The 20,414-nt window shown below is 36.5% G+C and overlaps 1 protein-coding gene across 1 annotated transcript in view; it reads left to right on the plus strand.

Annotated features, from left to right (window-relative positions):
- Positions 1-20,414, plus strand: part of FRAS1 (Fraser extracellular matrix complex subunit 1) — a 502,816-nt gene that overhangs the window by 443,100 nt on the left and 39,302 nt on the right. The window contains exons 55-60 of the mRNA XM_074231550.1: positions 6,047-6,293; positions 8,443-8,787; positions 9,082-9,242; positions 9,699-9,846; positions 13,923-14,128; positions 16,283-16,439. Coding sequence (XP_074087651.1) covers positions 6,047-6,293; positions 8,443-8,787; positions 9,082-9,242; positions 9,699-9,846; positions 13,923-14,128; positions 16,283-16,439 — 1,264 coding nt within the window. The remainder of the gene's footprint in view (positions 1-6,046; positions 6,294-8,442; positions 8,788-9,081; positions 9,243-9,698; positions 9,847-13,922; positions 14,129-16,282; positions 16,440-20,414) is intronic.

The raw sequence follows: 20,414 nt of genomic DNA on the forward strand, positions 1-20,414 counted from the left end.
CATCCTTCTAAAAGGGTCTGGGCTCATGTTTCATTGAAGTATTTTGTGATGCCATTGACTTTCCTTTTTGCATGAGACTTAAGTGAAGAGAAAAGGGATTTAGCCAAATACAGTCTCCCCAAAGATTAATGAGTCAAAGTACATTTTTTAAAAGAAAGGTGAAAGATCAACTAGATATGGGCCTCATATCTAGACAGGCAGATTTTTTTTTCTTTGAAAGAGGAAATATTTTGAAATAAAGCATATTTTAACATGAATTTTTGTTCATTTGAGTTTTTAATCAAAATAATTTGTAGATTTTAAATGACCTAAAGGTCTATGATTATAACCATAAAAACCCTAGATGCTTCAGTTTATATCAAGGTCAAGCAAAACCCATTTCCCTATTTCCTTTCACTTTTTATTCACAAAGTTCCTCATCCTCACATTTTAGTTTTCTATTCAAAGTAAAACTGAAATAAAGTCATCAAATTCTCTCATCATTTTATTTTTTAAAATGTATTGTTATACTTTGCTTTGATATTATCTACATGACCTATCCCTATCCCTCCTATGCCATACAGTCATTCCTCATAATCAAAAATTCATTTTGAAGAAAGGTAGATTAAAATGTTCCCCCAAAACTAATCAACCTATCAAGTCTAAGGTTATATGGAATGTTTTATGTTCCTAGTCTTCCTCTCCTTTATAGAGAAGCAGAAAAAGGGATCTTCTCACTTCTCTTTTTTGGGACCCAAGTATGTCATTCACATTAAGTTTGAAGAATACATGTCGACTGTTTTGCTTTTTCCATTTACACTGTTGTCATCTTTGTATTTATTGTTGCCTCACTTATGCTTACTCCACTTTCTCCTACTTATTTACATCAGTTCACATGAGTCCTTCCATGGTCTTCTATCCATCACATTCATCATTTCTTCACCATAGTACTATTCTGCTATTTTCATGTATATTTTATTTACCAGGAGCCATTCTCCAATTATTGAACCAATTCTGATTCTTTGCTACACAATAACCGCTGCTATAATATTTTGCTGTAGAAAGCCTCTGACCATTGACTTCCTTGGAGGACGTCATTGTTCAGTCATTTTTCAGTTGTGTCTGACTTTTCATGACCTCCATTTTGCCTTTTCTTGGCAAAGATACTAAAGTAGTTTGCCATTTTCTTTTCCAGCTCACTTTACAAATGAAGAACTGAGATTTTTTAAAAATTAATTGACTTGCCCAAGGTCACACAGCCTAGTGTCTGAGGCTGGATTTCAACTCAGAAAGATGAGTCTTCCTGACTCCAGGTCCAAAGCTTGATCCATTGCAAAGCCACCTAGCTGTTGGAGCATAGTACCTAGCACTGGAATCACTGGGGCAAGGAGCATGGGCATTTGAAAAATGACTTTCTTTGCATAATTTCAAATTGCTTTCCAGAATGGTTGGACCAATTCAGAACTACAGCAACAATACTTTAGTGTCCCTTGTTGTTCAATGATTTCAGTCATGTTTGACTCTGTGATGCTATTTGGGGATTTTGTGTAAAAGTTACTGAAATGGCTTGCCATTTCTTTCTCTAGCTTATTTTACAGATGAGCAAACTGAGGCAAATGGTTTCAGTGATTTCTATAGTATGTACCTGAGGCCATATTTGAACTTAGGAAAATGTCTCTGGGTCTGGCACTCAATGTATAATATCATCTAGCTTTCAGTGTGCCAGTCTTTCCACATTCCTCCATCATAGACTATTACTAACATGGCATTCTCTATCAGTTTCTAGATGAAACCTCAAGGTTATTTTCATGTTTGTAGATCTGTTGCTATTAATAATGTGGAACATTCTTTCATATGATCATTAATAACATGAATGTACTACAATGCCATGCTTAAATGTACTATAAGAAATGAGGGAACAGATGATTTCAAAGAGAAAGATTTGCATGAACTAAGAAGATAATGAAAGGAGCAGAACATGAAAAAAATTATACTTCATCAGTATTAAAAAATGAACAATTTAGACAGCACTATCTATCTCTGAATAGAGAGATGATTTATTTAGAAGCATGATTAAGAAATATTTATTTTTGATCATGTCCAATGAAAGAATTAATTGTAATTGCTTATGCATATTTATTATGAGGAATATTACAAAGAATTTTTTTCTCAATGGGGCATGTGGTGGGAGGAAGAAAAAAAGAGATTTCTGCTTAATATCTGCAATTCTTCTTTGAGAGCTGTTTGTTCATCTCTTTTGAGCACTTACTCCCTGGTGAATGGCTTTGGGCCTTATATATTTCTACTAGTTGACTGTATATCTTAACTATCATATAGTTATCAAAATATTTCATGCAAAGATTTTTTTCTAGTTGGTCATTTCCTTTTTGTTATCATAAATGCATTATTTTTTAAAAATTAAATTTTTTTTAATTTTCAATTCCAATTCTCTTTTTTTCCTGAACTTCTTCCTAAAGAAATATGATGACCATTATACATAAGAAGTTATGCAAAACATATTCCATAGGATCCATGTTGCAAACAAAATAAGAGACTATTACAAATACATTAATTTTGTTTGTTCAAAAACTTTTCACCTTTATTTAATCACATATTCTTTAAGAATTTGCATGTACTTCGGTTGGTTGAATGATTACAAAATATTTCACATGTTTTGTATTTATTTTGAGTAGGAATAGGACTTTTCTTTCTTTTTGTTACTGATTTTTGTCATTACTATGTAGAAATGCTGCTATTTTTATGGATTATTTCATAGCCTACAACATTTCAGAAGCTACTGTCTCAAATATTTGAGTTTTTGCTGATTCCTTATGATTTTCTAAGTAAGCCATTATATCATAAGTAAATGGGTATAGTTTTCTCTCCTCTTTGTCTCTCTTTAATCAATCAATAAGAATTTATCAAGAAGTCACTAGGTACCAGATACTATTCAAAGTTCTGAGATTACCCTAAAAAGAACAAAAACAGAACTTTATCTCCAGGGTGTATTGAAACGGGGAGGCATCATATAAATGATTAAGTACATTAAAAATGGAGATTGTCAGTGGAAAGTAACTTTGGAGGGGAAGCTATTAGCAGCTTGAAAGGTTTTCTATAGAAAGTGGCATTTAAGGTTGGGGATTCCAGAAGGCAAAGAGATAGAGTCTTCCAGATTTGGGGATCTAGGCATGTAAAGGTACCAAGACGAGACAGTTTGTCATATGGAAAATGCAGAGGGAAGACCAGTGTGGAATAATCATAGAGTATATTAAGAAGGCTAAAGAGATAGGAAGAGACCAGATTTTGAATAGCTTTACACACCAAAGGACTTTATATTTGTTCATAGAGGTAATAGAGAGACATAGATGTCATGGACAGTTCAAAGAGATTTAAATATATATCCCTTTAGTCATTTATGTGGGGTAGATATGTCCAACTGGTGGCTTGCAACAATCCACCACAAAACTCCCAGAGATCACATTAAATTGTCATTGGGAAATATTTAACAAAATAAATAAAGATAATTAAAACATAATGTTAATTTGTGATTTTCCAAAGCAGTATGCAGTCATCAGGTATGTTTCTTTTTGAGTTTGACATCACTGGAATTGAGAATAGTATTGGAGTGAGGAAATCAATTGGAAGGCTATTGAGAGGTGATGAGAACAGAACTGTGGTGATGCCTAAGTGAGTGCAGAGAAATATGAAAAATGTTGTGAAGTTAGAAATATCAAGAGTTGACAACTGGCATTATTATGCTTTTGACTTACTCCTTTTGCTAACATTTCTAGATTTGTGTCAAAGAATAGTAAGATGATAGAATGTCCTTGTTTTACTTCTGTATTTATTGGAAAAGCTTCCAGTGTTTCTTCAATACATGTAATAGTAATTTTTGATTTTATAGTGGTATTTTTTTTATCTTATCACACACACACACACACACACACACACACAAATTTAGCACAAAGGAGTGTTGAATTCTTTGATTTTCTTTTCTTTTATGTTTGAAGGTTTTTTTCTCCTGGCCATTTGGCAGAATTTATTGACTATCATTGGAATTCTTAAGTATAATCCCTATGTATCTTGAATGAGGTACAAAAGATTTTTCTCCCCTGTCCAGAAGTGATTTCTGCATTCTTTCTATTGGTATTTTTCCTGTATTCAGAAATTCTAGTTATATATATATATATATATTATGATTTTCAGGTTTTCCAATTTGTTATGTTCTTTTGGGAGATCTATACTCTTTAAGTTGTATCTGTACATTCTATGTTCAAGGTTAGTGACTTTGGGCTTCTATAGAGGATATATTTTGTATTCTAGATTTGTTAATCTACTATTTCTTTGGAAGATTCAATTATTCTAATCTACTAATTGTTCATATTTTGAGAGTAATCAATTCCAACTTTTGCTCATTTCTAATTTCATATCTTGTGAATTTCTTTTATACATGTATAATAATACCCTTGAATATCTTCTTTTTCCATATTTTCTTATTAGTCCACAGGGCTTTTATTTGATTCATTTACCTTTATTTTATATTATTTTTAAAAAGAGTTTTGTAATCCCTTTAAAGATTTAATGTTCAGTTTTCATGGTTTTATTGTCATTTCTGTTCATTTATCTTATTGTTCTTTGAATTTTTATGTAACTTTCTTCTTTGAATCTTTTTTTTCTCCACATTCACCTGTCACTTACATTTTACCTTCTCCTACTTTGAGAATATGTGCAATCCTACAGAAGTCTAAAAAATTTCCATAATCTGTTCCCACCTATGTGGATTTCTGGTTCACCAAGCCTTTATAGTCTCGGGGGCGGGGGGCAGGACTGTCTACAGAGAAGTTTCAGTTCTCTTTCCTTAAAGTAGCTGTTCACTGTAGTGATTCAGCTTCCAATTTAGTTTTTCCTTTGGCTATCATTCTTTCCTTCTCTGTTTGACTGGAGTTAGCATCTGCCACTTTTTGCAGGATTGGAAAAGTTGTTCTGAAAAGAGTTTCTCTAGTGTTGGGGCAGGCATCTGATTTTGGGATACTTGATGCAAAAAGCATCATGATTCTTCCCTCCACATTATCAGAATTGTTGATTTCTTGTTGCCAGAAGGGACAACGGGAGAATTGGCTGAGGTACAGGAGAGGATCTCAGAGTGGGTCCCAGGCATGCCTTGTGGTATTCTCTGCATCTGTGCTTAGAGCATAGATACTGATAGAGTGACGTTGTATGGATTGGCATTCTCTAGTGGTAATTGATAATCGCCTCCTTCTTTTATTCTGTGGATTCAACTCTAATTCTTCTTTTTTAGAAGTTGTTGAGAGTTTGGGGGGGACTGCAGAAAATGTCTTATTCATCTTCTTGTTGGTCCTCCTTTTTATTCGCTGTAGGAAATTATTCCCTATGTTTGTTTCAATTGTATTCCAGCTATTTTAGACCCAGCTTATTTTAATAGTGAAAAAATTGCTAATGATTCAGTCTACCTTTTGCAGACTCATTTCATTGAGTTTATGCTTCATTTTCCTTTTGTTTTAAATGCTAGTCTGGTATTAAATGTAGGGATTAAAAAATGCCTCATACAGGTTTTCAGACACAAAAAATGACCTACATGACTCATCAAAGAGCAGGGTCGTAGAGTTAATTATAAATATGTGTGTGTGTGTGTTTACAGGAATATATATGCATATATATGTATGCATTATATTCATTACTTAGAAGATACCTTTCTATATTTTAATTGCTTCAGAATTAAGAGATCTTCTTACATTTTTCATAACTTGAAAAATTAGAAGGTATCTCTTGCTTTTTTTCATAATAAAGATCAGAAGGTCCCTGTAAAGCAGGTCCCATTTTTCAGATGAAACATTTAAGGCATGGAAATAGAAATTCTTTTGTGGTTGCCAGGTAAATTGGTTTCATGGTTTAGAACCTAGTTCATTTCTGGCTTTAGTGTCTCATCTCCTGGGACTCTTTTTTCCTAGGACTGGAAAGGAGGGAGGAGAAAACATAGAATGTTTGTTCCCAGGGGTAGGTGTTAGAGACTTTTCATGTAGACCCCTTGTCACATTCTTATTGACAGGTACAGTTTGATGAACGAGAAGATACAAAATCCTGCACTATTGTGATTAATGATGATGATATATTCGAAAACATTGAAAGCTTCACTGTGGAGCTCAGCATGCCAGCTTATGCCTTGCTGGGAGAGTTCACCCAAGCCAAGGTCATCATCAATGACACCGAAGATGAGCCTACATTACAGTTTGATAAAAAGATCTATCGGGTCAATGAAAGTGCTGGATTCCTGTTTGCACCTATTGAAAGAAAAGGTTTGTCCATGAATATTCTTGCCATTATGTGGGAGTTTTCATCTTAAGGCTTTGGAGTGAGGGTAATAGAGGCCTAGGTTTATTCCCAATTCTGTTATTGTTGCTGCTCCTATGTGTGACCTGGTCAAATCCATCTTATTAAATCAAATTCCCCTCCTTTGCCAAAGGACTTCCTAGGAAATTAATTTGACATTCATCAAAGCATATTCGTTTTAGTGTAGCTATTCCCAGATATTCCCTTAGTGAACTCAAACAGGACTCATATTATCCAGGATGAATGAGTCAGTGTTCTTCTCTCAGTGTCTAATAATGAGGAGTAATGTCATTATAGAGAAGAGCAGAGCTTTTAGTGTCCTAGTTTCTCAATCTTTAAAACAGCACAGAAAATATTTGTCACCTGTCTATCTTAGCAGCATAATGATGTTTCATTCTAGGTCTTTTGGAGTCTGAAATAAAAAAAAAACCTGATTAATACATAATAGAAAATAATAATATTGGGTCCAAAAATGCCATTTTTCCTTAATTATTCTTCCTCAGAAGACTTCCATTCTGTTTATGTTCTTACAGGTCCTCTGTATGCTTAATTCAGCCTTCAGGCTACTGAAAACATATAAAAGTTTTACACCCCCTCCCCAGAAGGCAAATAGAAAAATCAATAGAATCTACTCTATCAGCAACCTGACTCATAGACTGTTTTTGCCTTGTTCTGAGGAGTAACTATTTATATTGCTGACCTGACCCTCCAGGCAGGTAAAAGAATGCATTCTAAGATAACCTTGGGAAACAGAGCTCAGTGAAGAGAAAATAGAATTGATAATAGCGTTGACTCTGTTTTCAAGATTATGATTTCATCAATTTGAAATTTGCTTCCATCAGTACAGATTACAATCACTCTATAATTTAGTGGATGTCTTAAAAGGTTGCTTAAGGTCAAAGTTCAGAAAGCTCTGGCTTCTGTTTTTTACATTTTTTTCTTTTTTTAATTAATTTATTTTTTTCAAGGCAATGGGGTTAAGTAACTTGCCCAAGGTCACATAATTAAGTAATTATTAAAGGTCTGAGGTCATATTTGAACTCAGGGCTGGTTCTCTATCTACTGTGCTACCTAGATGCACCGGTTTTTACATTTTTAAATTGAAGTTTTATTGAATTTTAAAATGTTAAAAGAACAGTTTTTGCTGAGGCTTACAAAACTGATTATGGTCCTGGGACCACAGTTTGCTGACTTAGGGCTCAGAGGGGTCCCAGTGATTTACCCAAATTACAGAGTTAAAAAATATTAAAGACAGGATTCAAATCTTGGGTGTGCAAGGTCTAGCACTCTCTCCACAGCTCCATGTTGCCCTTCCATAGTGAACCATTCATGATAAAAATCAAAACAAAAATTATAGGGATTTATGATTTTATGATGTTATAAAACAAAAACTCTTAGGAATTAAATCTCCCTCAAAGCCATGGGGATGCCAAGAGAATGAGTATTTTTCTTTAAATGGTTGTTAAGTTCATTATTGAATCTGCTGACTAGAAATTAATGTAGCAAATATTGTATGCTCCATAAAGTCACAGTGTTGCCATTTGGTGAACAAGGCAGGTTCATTGATTTCTTTGGGCAGCAACCCAGACCTGATCACAGGCTGATAAAAGAGAAACAATAGAGAAGATAAGTAAAGTTGTTTCAAGAAAAATGCCCTTTTTTTTGGCCAGCTCATTCCTTTATGGGAGTTTAACTGCAGAAGTAGATTCATAAAACCTGTGAACTGAAAACCACCTCCAGGAGACAACACTTTGCCTCTTTTAAAGCAATGAATAGGTCCCTTATCTCTCCAAGCACTGTGCTTGTAGATGCAGGGTAGGGTGGGCCAGGTAATGAGTCTTGTGAATTAACAGAGCACTCAGTGAGAAATCCATCTTGGCAGTGGAGTAAACTTGTTGAATCCTCAAGTGGTTTAATGGTCTGCAGTCATTTGACCTTAAAAGAAGCTATAATTTAGGAAAATTTTCCAGTAGACCTTTGAAGGAATTAACTATGGAAGGAAGACATCCAGACATGCAAGAGACATACAGACATGCAAGAGATATCAAAGATTCACATGAAGATTTAAGAAATAGTCATCCTCACACTTTGGTTGTCTCAACATTTCCATTTCAGGAGATTCCAGTAGTATCATATCTGCCATTTGCTATACTATCCCCAAATCAGCTAGAGGAAGCAGTCTCTATGCTCTCGAATCAGGATCTGATTTTAAGTCAAGGGGAATGTCATCTGAGAACCGTGTGATATTTGGGCCAGGTGTCACTACTTCTACGTGTGATGTCATGCTGATTGATGATAGCGAGTATGAGGAAGAAGAGGAGTTTGAGATTGCGCTAGCAGGTGCTTCTGACAATGCCCGAATTGGAGGTGTGGCTTCAGCTAAGGTATTCATCGGGGGTCCCAATGATGCCTCCACTGTGTCCCTGGGCAGCACAGCCTACACTGTCAGTGAAGATGCAGGTAAATAATGTCCAAGTCCTACCACCTCCTTCTGCTCCCTTTGATTTCCCTTTCCTAACAATTAGAAGTAGCCATGAGAGCAAGTAGCTTTCTGTATTATGATATGCTGTTCAGTTGTTTCAGTAGTGTCCAACTCTTTGTAACCTTTATTTTGTGATTTTTCTTGGCAAAGATACTATTAAAGTTGTTTACCATTTCCTTACTACTTAAGAATAGAACAACTATTCTATTAGGGAAAAAAAAACCATTGAGTCTCAAGATCATTACCAAAAATTTATGTTGCTTTCATCATAGGCACTGTGGATATCCCAGTTGTCCGCCATGGTACTGATCTCTCCACTTTCACGTCAGTATGGTGTGCAACCCGCCCTTCTGATCCACCCTCTGCTACTCCAGGGGTTGACTATATCCCAAGCTCTAAAAAGGTGGAATTTCGACCTGGTGACACTGAACAGGTGAGGGGATGACGGGGCATCAAAGAATAAAGTCAGAATGTTGGAGAACCCTGCTGAAGGAGATTAATAATATGTTTGTTAATTAGTTGGTTAATGAAACCATTCATCATTTATCTTTGTGATCTCCTTTGGTCATAATGATATCTATTTTGCATTTCTGCAGTCTACTTTCTCTAGAAACAAAGAACAAATAAAAACTTCATAGAAGGAGCTTCTACAACACCTCAGTAATATGTTTCTGTGACTCAGAAAAACTTTTCCTCTTTTAGGAATAGCCAATAATGTATTTATATATGGAATCCTGGGAAGGGTGTCATTAAAAAAAAAAAAGACCTTTTCAAAGTTTAAGATCAAAGAGCATACACAGATAAACTCCATTACCTGACCTTTGGACGACCAAGCTAATATTGAATGTATTTTAGGTCTTTGATGAGTTTTATATTTTTCTTCTTCTAGAACTGCCCATTAGTCATCTTGGACGATGCTCAGTATCCTGCAATTGAAGGATTGGAGACATTTGTGGTTTTTTTGAGCTCCGCACAAGGGGCAGAGATGACCAAGCCTTTCCAAGCCATCATTGCCATCAACGACACATTTCAGGATGGTAAGATCTAAGATGAGCTTCCTCAAGTGGTGAATCTGACTGCATTTCCATACCTCCTTCAAAGTTTTCTTCTCTGAGAGAGTGAATGAGGTGGAAAATGGTTTTATTTCTTGGTAGAAAACACATTGTAACCATGTTGAAAAGTCATTATTTTTGTGAAACAACAGCTGTAGCAAAAAGGTCTTGCTTTCTCAGAAATGGAGATTAGGAAGGAGGAGAGGAGGAGACAAAACAGAATTTTTTTTCATTTTATAGAAGATTTAAACTTTGTTTTCAGGGAAAATTCATCTTCCTCTCATTTTCCTTTTCCTTCCTATTGTTTTCATCTCTTGTAAAATATTTGTAGTTTACTCTGCTTCCTAGATAATAGTGCTTGGTATATTTACCTGCTAATGCCACCATGGTCTTTGTCTCTGCCTCTCCTTTTCTCCAACTCTCCTTGCCTCCATCTCTCTTTCTCCCTCCTTCCCTCCTAGTGTTTAAAATACCCAGATAATACTCTTTTATTGTTTATTGATGTACCATTGAGTATTGATGTTGGCATTTCAAAGAATCAGATAATTGTTTGGAAAAATCCCAAATTATCAACCACTTGAGGATAGAGACCATTTCTTCCTTTGCCCAGGATTTGCCCACAGCACCTAGTATACATGATGCTTTCTACATAGTACATGCTGCATGTTTATTGAGGCATTGATCTGAATTTGGTTTGTGCTCTAAACTTCAGGAAGAATTGTGCCAGTTTCTCAACAGAATAGAGTCTACAGTTTTTAGGGACCCTCAGAAAAGGATATTCTTCAACTTTTTCAATATATTTCTGACAATAATCTCTAAGTTCTTTCTTTTAGCTAACCAAAATCTAAACCTTAAATCTAAAATCTAAGTCTAAAATAATTCCATTTTAGCCATTTTCTCTCCAGTTATCACTGGAGGTGGATAGCCTCTGGTGTCATCATAGTCCTCATTGTCATCATCATCATCTTATATAAATATATATTTATACAACTTACACATACAAGCTTTCATGTGTACATGTACAGTTATATGTCTGCATATGTACAAATAGATTGCACATGGTACATATAGCCATATACATATATATATATATATATATATATATATATATATATATATATATATATATACTTATTATATAAACTAAACCTATATGATGGACTCATTGGTCCATGCATACACACGTGTACATGCATACAAATATATATGCATATGACACATATATAGGCAGTACAGAGGTATGCATAACTACCTATAATGCATATAGGATGAACATGTGTATGTATGTATGTATCATGCATTTGCATGCATGTTGTAGTTATATATATGTTTAGTCTAGGCCTATGGTTCCATTGAAATTGTGAACTAATAAGGATTCTCCCCTCATCAATACACACTTTGGCATCTCTGGTGCAAATTATAATCTTAGACAGTTGCCAGGACATTGGGAGATTAAGTGACTTAGCCAGAGTCACACAGGCAGTACATGCTACATGGAGGATGTGAACCCAGGGTCCTTCTCACCCCAAATCTGGCTCTTTCATTATTCCACCACATATCCCTTTGTCCTCAATATAGTGAGCTCTAATATACCCATGATCACTAGAGCTCCAGATTATAAACACCCCATTTCTTCTTTGTTTTCATCCATAGGTCTTATCCCAAACCCTTAAACCCTCTTTGTCGTTCTCCTTGGACCATCTTCAAATCCCTCCTTAGCTGTAGAATCCAGAAAGGGAAAGATGATGATAATTAACATTTGTGTAACATTTTAAAGTTTACAAAGCACTTTACAATTATTCTTAAAATGATCTTGGAAGGCAGGAGTTGCTATTGTACTCATTTTACAAATGAGGAAACTGAGATTGACAGGTTAAAATGATTTGTCTAGGGTCATACAACTAGAATATGTCTAAGGCAGGATTTGAACTCAAATCTTCTTGGTTTCAAATTCAGAACTCCTATCCACTGTGCCACAAAACTATCTATAATATCCTAGTTATGGTATGACTGGTGCTAAGAAATATAACACTCTTAGAGTTCCTGTATGTAATAGATTCCTATTTATGCAATCATACCATCTACTAACAATTTTCTCCCTAAACTTGAAGGAGCTTCGAGTGTCTCTTCAGATCTCATTGACTAACCTCTACAATTTTAGAAGTTTCACTATTACCACAGGCACTGGAGTTGACATTGACTCAGAATATTAAGATCAATAAATTATTGATTAAAGGAACCCCTACTGTTTCCATTGCACTATCTCAGTTCTTTAGTAGACAGCAAGAAACTTAAGAATGAGTTTGGTTGGTTCATTGATTAAATACAGCCAACAATATCACTTTTCCTTTGCTCTTGCCTCTAATTTTTTACTGGCCAGCTCAACTTCACAACAGCCAGGGTTCTATGTAAATTGTTGTGAGCAAACCTATGAGAGCACAGGCTTCATTTCACCAAGGAACTTTAGCCATTGTCTCATTTCTTACAAGGCAAGCACTGGCATCACCACAAACTTTCCATTTTATTTTTTTGACCAGGCAGTGAGGTTAAGTGGCTTGCTCAATGTCACACAGCCAGGTAATTATTAAGTGTCTGAGGCTGGATTTGAACCCAGGTCCTCCTGACTCCAGGGCCAGTACTCTACTATGCCATCTAGGTCCCCCAACCTTTCATTTTGCATCTTGCTTTTATATGTCACAAGCTTAATTTGTTAACCTAAAGATACTAATAACAATTAGCAAAGCCATGACTTTTCTTTAGGTAATGGTTTTTTTATGGAAGTCTTTTGAATATTTTTTGGAGTAAATCTTATTGGTTAGGTTAAATTTAGATACTGAATATATAAAAATATAAATTTCTCATTAGTGTCAGAAGTCATGGATACCACGCATGTTTTAGGTAAATCAAATCCCAGTGTTTCTAAACATTACAGGATTAGGTGATCTTTTTTGTACATTTCCCCTTCACCCCACATTTCCAGGTTCAGCAGGCTCAAGAGGTTATGAAGGCAGTAGGTCAAAGGGTTTCCTGCAGCTCTAGCACACCAGATAGAGGTATATTAATATTTCGTTTGGCAATGCCTTTAAGCATCCTCATGGGTCAGTGCCCTCAATGATTAATTTTATCAAAATGCTTTCAAACTCAAAGATTAACCATGAATCAAGAGTATGTCAATCAGTGGATGGCAATGTGGAATGAAAATTGGGCTTGGAGTCAGACAGAATCTTGGTTCAAATTCCAGCCCTGGTTCTCATTCTAGCCTTAAGTAAGTCACTTCCATTCTCTGGTCATCATTTTTCCTATCTGTAAAGTGAAAATATTCCATTTGATGCCATCTTAGACCCCTTCAGCTCTCAAACTATGATCCTGGAATCTATAGAATTTTGTAGTAGGGATTGAAAGAGAGAAAGAAAAGATAAAGATCCAACTTCCTAGGAGCAGACAAACAAGTGAAAATATGTGGTCCTGGAAATACTTGGAATATATGCACCAAGGTATTGAAGGTAGCTAGGTGGCATGGTGTTAGAATGCTGCTTCTATAGAGGAACTGCACTTATGTACTGTGATCCTCAACAAGTCATTTAATCTTTCTCAGCTTCAATGTCTTTATTTGTAGGGCAAGGATAATAAGAGTACAAAAGTTGTAGGATAAATTGAGATAATATTTGTAAAACACTTTACAAATTCTAAAGCAATATGTCAATGTTATTTGTAAGAGCAAAATTTGTCATTTTGCCTTAAATTATATAAGCACATAAATGTGTATGTTTTAATTCAAACCACCCAATGACTGCAACCTATCCCCTAAGAGCCCCATATTTTTTAAGAAACCAAATGCTCTTCTTGCCTCATTTTATTCCAGAATTCAGGAACCCAAACTGTGTCTTGAGGGTCAGACGTGACATGTCCCATGTTGCTTGTGTGGGTTTTCATTTACTGCCACCCCACTGTGCAGCTGATGAGTTCTTGCTTCATTCAGTGGTTCTATAGCTGGGTATTGTGGCCACAGAGATACTTGCTGGATGTTAATGAGGATGCTGTTCTTCCTTCTATACTTCCAGTGCCCAGCATGCAGTTTGCTAAAGATTTGTATCTAGTGAAGGAAAAGGATGGCATCCTTCACATTCCCATCATTCGAAGTGGGGACCTGAGCTATGAGTCCTCAGTGAGATGCTATAGCCAGAGCCAAACAGCCCAAGTCATGGCGGACTTTGAGGAAAGAAAGAATTCAGATGATTCACGTATCACATTTCTGAAAGGAGATAAGGTAAGTGCTTTACAGAAACCACATGAGGTGCCATTCCTCTTGGTCTTCATATCTTACTTTGGTAAAATGTGGAAACTTTGGAAAATTCTCAAAACTCTAGGAATTTACTATAAATACTTAATCATAATATGAGGCAAATGATTGGCATAGAGGATAGAGCACTAGACTTAGGCTTAGAAAGACCTGAGTTCAAATTCAGAATATCAAGTGGTTCAGAGAAGTTAAGAAGAATGAGGTTTGAGGAAAAAAAGGACCATATCCTTTGGAAAAGGAGTTTCAGTTGAGTAATGAGGTCATAAACCAAAACGTAAAGGATTTAGAAGAGAGAGAGAAGATGGAGTGAAGTCTTTGAAGGGTCAGAGATATGTGGGATGATAGCTACATGAGGATGGCGTGACTTGGACTTGTTAGTCTCCAGCAGAAAGTAGATTGATGACTGTTGCCCTTTGTTGTTGAAGAGAACCAAAATGACATCACTATGTCGGAGTCAAGGTATAGTGTGTCCAGCTTGGCTGATTAGACTGATACAAAGTTGGAATGTTCTACCACAAGTCAGGCACAAATCGGCCATGAGTATTTGGAGTAAAGATGTCTCTAAATTTTCACATCTCAGATTTCTTTGAGCTACTGAAATTCTGCAGGAGCCAGAGAGAGATTGACTAATGAGTGTTTTATGACTTGTGTCCTGAGACCCACTGGAGCAGACATCTACCAATGTTCCAATCAACCTGGCAGGGCAGCTAAATGGTGCAGTGGATAGAGCACTGACCTTGGATTCAGGAAGATGGGAGTTCAAATCTGGTCTCAGACATTTGACATTTACTAGCTGTGTGACCTTGGGCAAGTCACTTAACCCTGACTGCCTTGCATCCAGGGCCACCTCCAATCATCCTGATTCATATCTGGCCATTGGACCAGATAGCTCTGGAGGAGAAAGTAAGGCTGGTGAATTAGTACAGCCTTCCCACATTCAAATCTAATTCATGTGCTTGTCCTGGCATCACCTCCCCTGATGTCATGGTCTTCTTCAAGAACGAAAGACAAACATCATCATCATCATCCATCTACCTGGCCCAAATGTAGAGGGGTCATTTTGGGTTACTCCAAACAACTGGGAACTGTTGACTCCAGCTTTAATTGGAACCCTTTCTTCTGTGTTGTCTCCCTCATTTGAATGTAAGTTCCCTGACAGTAGAGACCATTTTGCTTTTCTGTTTGTATACCAGGTATACACTTACCAGAGTAAGTGATTAATAAAAACTTTTTTTTATTCATTCATTCAACCTTTTAAACTCACCAAGGACCATATATCTTGTAACTGTCTGCCATCTACTGGCACAAAGGCATAAGTCCTTGACTTGGAATCAAGAAGGCCTGAGTTCAAATCCAACTTCAAATACTGATTTATTAGCTATGTGACCTTGGGCAAGTCATTTCACCACTGTCTGCTTCAGTTTCCTCGATTCCAAAATGAACACATCTCTCAGTAACTACTTAATATATATAACAGAACTAAAAATGAAAAGTCATCATCTTCATAGCTAACATTTGAATATTTTTTATCATGGGCCAGGCAATTCTTAAAATTCTTATCTCCTTTGAACCTCACAACAACCCTAGGAGGGAGGTAATATGGGAAGTTGATGCTATCATTACCCTTTTAACAGAGGAAGAAACTGAGGCAGAAGAGAAGTAACATGCCCAGGGTCATACCACTGATAAAGTATCTGGGTCAGATTAGAACTGAGATCTTCCCAGACCTGGCACTTTTATCTGCTGTTCTGCCTAGCTGCCCAAATCAACAATGGTTAGGATCTGCTTATGATCAAATTATCTGTTCTGATGCTTCCTACATGTATAATTGGGAATGGGGGTGGGGCAACCTATTCAACCTACATAACCTTCAGTTTCTTCATCTAGCAAATGCTCAATGCTTCTCTGAACATGAGCAGGAAGGATCTCAGTATTTATTTATCTGCATTGATGTGTTCTTTTCCATAAATGAATTCCTTTGGCTCTCACCGTTGTATTCTCTTAGATCTGTTTTTATGGCACATCAATGACAATTATACTATACACAATAGTATAATCTTCCAAAGATGTCCAGGTGGTTGTTGAACTCTTTTCATATCTGAATCCATGCGATTGTTGTAGGTAAAGAACTGTACTGTTTATATCAACGATGACTCCATTTTTGAACCAGAGGAACAGTTCAGAGTCTATCTTGGCAATCCTCTTGGAAACCACTGGAGTGGCGCAAGAATAGGGAAGAGCAACATGGCCACCATCACCATATCCAACGATGAAGATGGTAAGATAAAAAAAGTACCTTAGTGATGGCCAGCTTGAACAACAATGGATTGGTGTTTACATAATTAAAAATTGGAAGTGCTTTGGAATCTGAAAATTCTTTTGGAAAATACATAACAACAGCATGTTTATATAACTATGGGCAACAAATAACACCTTCTTAAAGGTGATTCTGAGTTATTAAAAAGAATTCAAAAAACTTTGTAGCTATCACCTAATTAACCTTCACCTTATTTCTGACAATCACTGAGTACTATTTTTTTAAGCCCTGAAAAGCTGGGTCACAGAGAGGGAAATGGGCATATTCCAAAATATGCTAATTCATTCGTGTTGTTGAAGATAAAATTCCCCTATCTGGCACCAATATTCCCTTTGCTTTGAAAGACTGTACCATTGTTTGCCTTGCAAAAAAAAAAAATCTAAAAACGAAAGACTGTACCATTTTGCTTGCTTCTTTGCTTTCTTTGCTCAAATTAGTTCATCTAGTACTGTTGAAGTTATTACTATAATGATAAGGTAGACCTGGTTGGTGCACAATTATTATTTAATTTCTTTTGTATTGGGGTGGAAAGGGTGAGTGAGTAGCCCATAACTAATAGTGAAAAATTAAAATATTGGGGAGAATCAGGAAAAAAAAGGTTGGGAATTCAAAGCAATGACAAATATTTATTAAGTCCCTACTCTCTTTCCTCAAATCTTATTTTGCTTTTCTTTTTTTTCTATTAAGAAAAGTGATCTTGTTCTGGAAAAGATTGGGTATTAGTTCCTAAGCTAGTGAGGGAGATAGTAATGAATACCAAACTGGCTCAAATGAATTCAAGTTGGTCAACTCAAATGAACCACAAAATTAGGGTTTTGAAGGCAAATGTGAATCCTTGTGAGTGGTCTTTGAAAGCTAAATGAGGAACAATAGAGGTCACACAAGATTGAAAAAAGACAAATATCCCAGGGTGGCGTAGTGGATAGAGCACCAGCCCTGGAGTCAGGAGTACCTGAGGTCAAATCCAGCCTCAGACACTTAATAATTACCTAACTGTATGGCCTTGGGCAAACCACTTAACCCCATTTGCCTTACCAAAAAAAAAAACCCTAAAAAAAACAAATGTCCTAATTTCTTTTTTTTTACAAGGCAATTAGGTTAAGTGACTTGACTAAGGCCACACAGCTAGGTCATTATTAGGTCTCTGAGGTCATATTTGAACTCAGGTCGTCCTGACTCCAAAGCCAGGGCTCCATCCACTGTACCACCTAGTTGTCCCCAAAATGTCCCAATTTCTAAGAAGCAAAAGCAGTTGCAATCAGAAAATGTTATTGAGCTTTATTTCAGTACTTTGCTCTAATTATATAGTGTATTATTAAAAGGGTAGAATAGTACACATATAGAAAAAGGCATGGGGGCAGCTAGGTGGCACAGTGGACAGAGCACCGGCCCTGGAGTCAGGACCTGAGTTCAAATCCGGCCTCAAAACTTAATAATTACCTGTGTGACCTTGGGCAACTCACTTAACCCCTTTACCTTGCCAAAAAAAGGCATGGTGATCATGAGAAGTCAATATGACTTCATCAAAAACAGGTCATGCTAGAATAACTATATTCCCTTTTTTTTGACAGGGTTCCTAAATTGGTAGTTTGGATGTAATGCTATAGATAGAATATGCATAGGTTTTATTAATTAATTAATTAATTTATTTATTTGGTTTTTTGGTTTTTTGTTTATTGCAAGACTAGGGGATTAAGTGTCTTATCCAAGGCCACGCAGCTAGATAATTATTAAGTGTCTGAGGCTGGATTTGAACTCAGGTACTCCTGATACCAGGGCCGGTGCTCTATCCACTGTACCACCTAGCCACTCCTATATATTTATTTTTAATGATGAGTTTTTATTGTTGTTTGTCCTTTTTAATATTTTATTTATTTATTTTTCCAACTACATGCAATGGTAGTTTTTACCAATCATTTTTTTTGGCAAGGTTTTAAATTTCATATTTTTCTCCCCTCCAAAATAAGTAATCTGATATAGGTTCTACATTTATACCCATGTGCTAAGCAATAGATTCATATTTGATGTGTTGTGATGGAAGAATCAGTTCAAAAAAAAAGAAAATATTAGGGAAAAAAATTACACAATACATAAGCTAACTTTTAAAAACTGTAATAAGCTTTGGTCTTCACTCAGACTCCACAGTTCCATCTCTGGATACAGATGGCATTTTCCATCACAAATCCTTTAAAATTGTCTTTGATTACATGTAAAAATAGATTTTTAGCAAGACTTTTGAGTTATGCTAAGATGGAGGGGTGTGGGCAAGTTGGTACAGTTAGGTGGTTCAGAACAAGCTGAAGAGGCAAAGGGCAAGCCTGGTCATCAAGGAGCTCAAGGAAGAGACAAAAACAAATTTACCTGTGTGACCTTGGGCAAGCCACTTAACCCCATTGCCTTGAAAAAAAAAGATAGAAGGGAAATTAGCAAAAGGAAGGGACTAGGGTAAGAGGAGTGGGGAAGTCTTCCTAGAGGAAGTAAGACTTTAGGTGAGTGTTAAAGGAAGCTAGGGAAAGCATTCTTTTTTAGGAGGGAGAGTATTCTAGGCATGGGGAGCCATCAGAGAAGATGCCCAGAGCTGAGACATGGAATGGTTTTTCATGGAACAGCTAGGAGGATCAAACACTGAAATGAAAGGAGGGGGCTAGCTTATGGGGAACCATTGACTGTTATTGAGCTGGCGGGTCTGTCTTTAGGAAAATCACTTTAATGACTGTAGGGAGGCAGGACTGGACTAAGGGGAGACTTGTGGTAGGCAGACCTGCCAGCTGGCTTTTGTAAGAGTTCATCACCCCCATTTTATAGGTGAAGAAACTAAGAAAGTAAGTGAATTGCCACCGAGATAGTAAGTGACAGAGCTGCAATCTGAACCAAGGGTTTTATGCCTGTAATCTCACATTCTTTTCAGGTCTCCATTAGAAGGCCCATAGGGAAAGTTCCCAAATTGTGCTGCAAGCACTGCCACTCACAGTGGCACCATGGGGTGTTTTTAATTTTTGAGGGAAACACCATGATATGAATGGTTAGGATTTTCATTTGACCAGGGGGCATTTTGAAACAATTATTGAGACATTAAGGACACTGTGAAGTGAGAAATTTTGGAAAACTCTGCCCTGGCAATTTGTACTTGGCCTTGACCTGTTTAACATTTTTATCAGTGACTTGGATAGAGGTACATAATGAATGCTCATCAAATTTGTAGAGGGCATAAAACTGGAAAGAATTGCTAACACAGTGAATGATGGAATCAGAATCCAAAAAAGACCTTGGCAGGCTAGAGTGTTGGGCTGAATCTAATAAGATGAAATTGAATAGGAATATGTTTAAATCTCACATTTGAGTTCAAAAAATCAGCTTCAGGAAGGACAAGATGAAGAAATAGTATTTCATCAGAAAGAGATTTGGGGGGTTAGTAGACTCAAAGTTTGATATGAGTTAACAGCATTCTATGACAGTCAAAAGTATAATTTAATTTCCAAGACTAGGGACGTGGTGATTCCACTCTGCCCTGTCCCATCAAACTGCAACTAGAGTATTGTATTCAGCTCTGAGACTCACATTCCAGAAAATTCCTTGAAAAACTCAAGATCATAAAAAAAAGAGTAGCCAGGATATTAAGGATCTCATGCTCATACTTTCTGAGGGATGGTTGAAGGAACTAGGAATGTTTATCCTGGCAAAAGAAATGATTGGGATGTGGGATAGTTCTTAGGAAGTGTTTGAAAAGGTTTGATAAGGAAGAGATTAGACTGATTCTCTTTGGAGTTTTAGGGAGGGAAAAGCAAGAATAATGGAGAAGAACTGAGAAGAGCCACTGTTGGCTCAGTGTTGGAGAAAACATCCTGTTAAAACTATCCCAAAGTAGGGTGGGCTGCCATGGGTGGGAAAGAGTCTCCAAGCAGACTGGTCTATGGGTGGGGATGTAGATGGAAAAGT

This window comes from Macrotis lagotis, chromosome 3 (assembly GCF_037893015.1).
Source record: "Macrotis lagotis isolate mMagLag1 chromosome 3, bilby.v1.9.chrom.fasta, whole genome shotgun sequence".
NCBI lineage: Eukaryota > Metazoa > Chordata > Mammalia > Peramelemorphia > Peramelidae > Macrotis > Macrotis lagotis.